Below are 4,300 nucleotides of genomic sequence, written 5' to 3' on the forward strand. Positions count from 1 at the left end.
GTGGGTGGGGCGCGCTCTGCTCGCGCGCGGGCCGCGTCACGAGTCGGGCGCCCATTCATTCGTTTCGCGAGCGCGCGCTCCGCGCCGGGAGGCGGTACCGGTCTGTTTATATTCGCGTCAGAGCCCGGCGTGGGCCGGGCCCGAACGCTAGCAGGTGCCGCGCCGCCCGCTCTCCAGCGCCGGGCCGGGCCGGGGACAGTTCTAGAGGGAGGCGGGCGGGCGAGTGGGCCCGGCGCGGGCTGCGCTGCGCGGTGTTTCACGTTTATGGACTTCTGCGTGCTGACCCGCGCCGGCATCCCCTCGCCGAGGCCGCCTGGGTTGTGATTTGCGCTTGGTCGTGGTTTGTGGCACCGTTGCCGGTTGTCGTGTTTGGAACTTTTGCACCTGCGTCCCCCGACGAGGCTGGCCTGTGGTTTTGTGTTTTGTGTGAAGTCCTGGTCCGATTTCTGTGTCACGGTAAGGGCGGCGTCCAGGAATGGCTGTGGCGCACTGCTTTCTCTCTGGTCGGGTTCAGAGGTGTACCCGTCGGCTTCTCTTCGTTGGCAGCGTTTTCATTACTGCCTCTATTTCGTTGCCTGTTACAGGTCTGTTGCGAGTTTTTATGTCTTTTAGGTTCAATTTTGGTGACTCGTAGGTGTCTAGGAATGTCTGTATTTCTTGAGTTCTCCAATTTATTGAAATACACGTTTTCAAAACCGTTTCTTACAAGATCTTGATTTTTACCAGCGTCGGTTGTGATTTTTGCCTTTTTCATTCCTAATTGCATTGATGTCAGTTTTTTCTTTCCTATTTTGGTATATTTGGCTATGAATTTATTAATCTTGTTTATTCTTTCAAAGAACTTTTTGATTCATTGATCCTTTGTGCTTTTGTAGTCTCAACTTAATGAGTTTCCACTGTGATCTTTGTAGTATCTTTTCGTTAATTTGGTTGCTCTTGTTTTTTCTAGGACCTTGAACTGTATCACTAGGTTATTTGGGGTCGTTCGGGTCTTTAAGTGTGTGCATTCACAGCCGTAAAGTTTCCTCTTAGAACTGCTTTCATTGTGTCCCGCAGGTTTTGGCATGTTGTGCTTCCATTGTCATTTGATTCTAGAAACTTGGTATTTCTCCCCAATTTTCCTGTGATCCAGTGGTTATTCGGTGGTTACTGTTTACTGCTGTAGACTCAGTTGTTTTTTTTTTTTTTTTTTTTGTTTTGGTACCGGGAATCGAACTCAGGACCTTGCGCTTGCCAGGAAGGCGCTTATGCCGCTGAGCTATATCCCCGGCCCTAGACTCAGTCTTCTGCATGTGTCTGTCTAGTTTTCCCAACACCATTGATTAAAGAAGCTATCTTTTTTCCAGTGTATGTTTTTGGCCCCTTTGCCAAAGATTAAGTAGCTGAATGTGCCTGCGGCTGTTTCTGCTTCCTCTTCTCTGTTCTGTCGATCCATGTGTCTGTTTTTGTGCTAGAACCATGCTATTTTTATCACTGAAGCTTTGTAATGTAACTTGAAATGTGGGATTGTGATGCTTTCTGCTTTTGTATTGTTCCCCTGAATTGATTTTGCTGTTCTGATTCTCTTCTGGTTCCATCTGAATTTTTGGATAGTTTTATCTAGATCTGTTTGGAGTGCTGTTGATACTTTGATTAGAGTTGCTTTAAATCTTTGCATCAGTTTTGGAAATACAGTGGTACCTTGGTTCATGAATGCTTTGTTTGCAAACAGCTTGGTTGGCAAACAGAAACGTTTGGCAAAATTTTGTTTTTGTTTGCAGACTCTGCATCAGGTGACAAACATGACTGTGGCCATCTTTTCCAAACTCAGAACAGTTTAAGTTCATGAACCAAGATACCATTCTAAAGCTACTCTTACTGTATCAGCTCTGCCTATCCCAGAATGTGGGATATCTTTTCATTTTCTGATGTCCTTGTCAGTCTCCTTTTACAGTAGAGTGATGTAATCTTTGTTGTCTGTCACGTCCTTGGTTAGGTTCATTCCTAAAGTATTTAATTTTTCTTGATGCCACTATGAATGGTACTGTTTTCCTAATTTCTTTCTCAGTGAATTCATTATTAATGTATAGAATGCTATTGACTTTTGTGTATTGTTTTTGTTTTTTGTTGTTGTTTTGGATTTTTGAGGCAGCATCTCACTGTGCAGTTCAGGCTGGCCTTGAATTCAGTATGTAGCCCAGGCTGGCCTTGAACTCATGGAAGTCCTCCTGCCTCAGCCTCCCAAGTGCTGGGATGACAGGTGTGTGCCACCATGCCTGGCCATAATTCTACAGGTTTTTTAGTGGAGTTTTTGGGTCTTAAAAGTAGAGGATTGTGTCATCCACAGACAATTGTTTTCTTTTAGAGCTTGAAAAGTCACCCCAAGCTGTCCTGGCTTTTAAGGTTTGTGCTGAGAAATTTGGTATGTCTTTTTCTTTTTTTTTTTTTTTTTTCCTGTTTTTGAGACAGCATCCTGGTATGTAGTTCAGCCTTGGACTTGTGGTGATCCTCCTGCCTCAGCCTCCCAAGTGCTGGGATTACAGGTGTGCACCACCACACCTGGCTATAAATCTAGTCTAATTTTAATAGACTTGGCTTTATAAGTAACTTACCATTTCTAACACCTTTTAACATTAATTTCTTTTGTTGAATTTCTAGAATTTTCATTATGATGTGTTATGGAGAGATTCTTTTCTGGTTGTGGCGATTTAAGTTTCTCTGTGCCACATTTTTAATTTTTTTGGGAGGGTTTGAGACAGGGTCTTACTATAGAGTTCAGGCTCCTGCCTCAGCCTCCTAAGTGCTGGAATTATAGACATGCACCACCATGTGGTGCATGACAAGCCTCCCTTGTCTCTTTAAAGGTCTGCCACAGTTGGTTTCCAGTATCCCCCAAAAGGCTCATAGTATTGAAGGCTTGGTTGCTGATGGGCTTGTGGAAAGTGATTGGCCCATGAAGGCTGTAACTTCATCAGAAGGGGAATCCACTGATGAAATCATAATTTGATGGCACTCTACTCGGAGGGCATCCTGGGTGAAGGGAGTGGGTTTTGGCAGTGTGATGTTGTGGATTATGTCTGGGCCCTGGCTCCTTCCTCTCAGGCTCTTTCCCTCCCTGTAGTTCCTGGCTGCATGTGGGGATCATTTTTCCTCTGCCATCCCCTCCTGTCTTGATGTTTCTGCCTTATCACTGGCTTAAAAGCAATGGAGCCAAAATAAACCTTTCCTGCTTTAAATTGATTTCCTCAGATATTTTATCATAGTGGCTGAAAACTAATACGAGGCCCAAGAGAGAAGATCTGATTGTTTGGCTGGTCACTACTTAATGTCGGGGATTCTTGTTCATCAGAGCTTTCGCTCCAAGCTACTTCACAAGGTGCCCTGGAGACTGGTCTTCCTTCCAATTTGCTTACCTCTGAGGTGGGGCCAAGCAGAGCAACTTCCGCAAAGGAGCCCCCAAGTCAGGGCTTCTGGTGGCAGTTTGAAGCTTCCAGAGGGGAGAGTGTGGAGGAATGAATTTAGCACAGACCTCACCCTAGAGGAAGCTGATCTCCACGGAGACAGTGAGCTGAATTTGGGGTGTGAAGTGAAAGCGAGAGGCCAGGCTGCTATCTTGTGACCAGACCTAGAAGTCCGGGCTGCCCACAAATGGGATGTTTGATCACAGACACAATAGGTCGAGCTGTAGAAGGAGAGATTTCCATAGGCATGGAAGAGTGTAAAGCTGGATAGGCTGTGATAATGTTTGTCATTAAATGGGATCTGAGAAGAGCTGGGGACCTCAGCTCCCTGCAGCCAAGAAGTAGGTTATAGGCTCGCTGACTTGCATCACAAAAAAAGAACTTCCAAGGCGGTCAGTGAGGGGCATGCACAGGTTTATTAGACAGAATTTTAAAAGTACTCTCAGAGGTGCATTATACCCTCAGGCTGGGATTTTTGCTGTGGTCATGGGGTGTCCTCAGGACGGGTGATCTGGGATGTGTGTCGCATACATTTGCATAAGTTCGAGGATGCAGGCACTTCTTTGGCAATGGCAGGCTGTGGGAGGATGAGTAATTTATAGGTGAAAACATGGCCCAGTGCATAATTTACGTGCTTATTGTATCTTTAAGACCCCTGGGGGGAATTTTTTTTTTTTGAGTGAAAAAGGAAAGGGAAAGGAAAAGGCATTGTAACCTTAAGTAACTTGTGTGTTCTGGAGCTGCAGTTTTTCATAAAAGTGCCCCCCCTTGTGGTACTAAGGATGGAACATTGAACACGGGGCCTTTGCATTGAGCTACAGCCTCAGCCCATTGTCATCTCATCTGTAAGCTTCTTGAGG

The 4,300-nt window shown here is 45.5% G+C and overlaps 1 protein-coding gene across 1 annotated transcript in view; it reads left to right on the forward strand.

Annotated features, from left to right (window-relative positions):
* Positions 1-4,300, forward strand: part of LOC106148572 — a 12,375-nt gene that overhangs the window by 1,320 nt on the left and 6,755 nt on the right. Inside the window, exon 3 of the mRNA XM_013514591.1 lies at positions 72-456. Coding sequence (XP_013370045.1) covers positions 72-456 — 385 coding nt within the window. The remainder of the gene's footprint in view (positions 1-71; positions 457-4,300) is intronic.

Source organism: Chinchilla lanigera, unplaced genomic scaffold, assembly GCF_000276665.1.
Source record: "Chinchilla lanigera isolate Chin_1 unplaced genomic scaffold, ChiLan1.0 scaffold00023, whole genome shotgun sequence".
NCBI classification, from domain to species: Eukaryota; Metazoa; Chordata; class Mammalia; order Rodentia; family Chinchillidae; genus Chinchilla; species Chinchilla lanigera.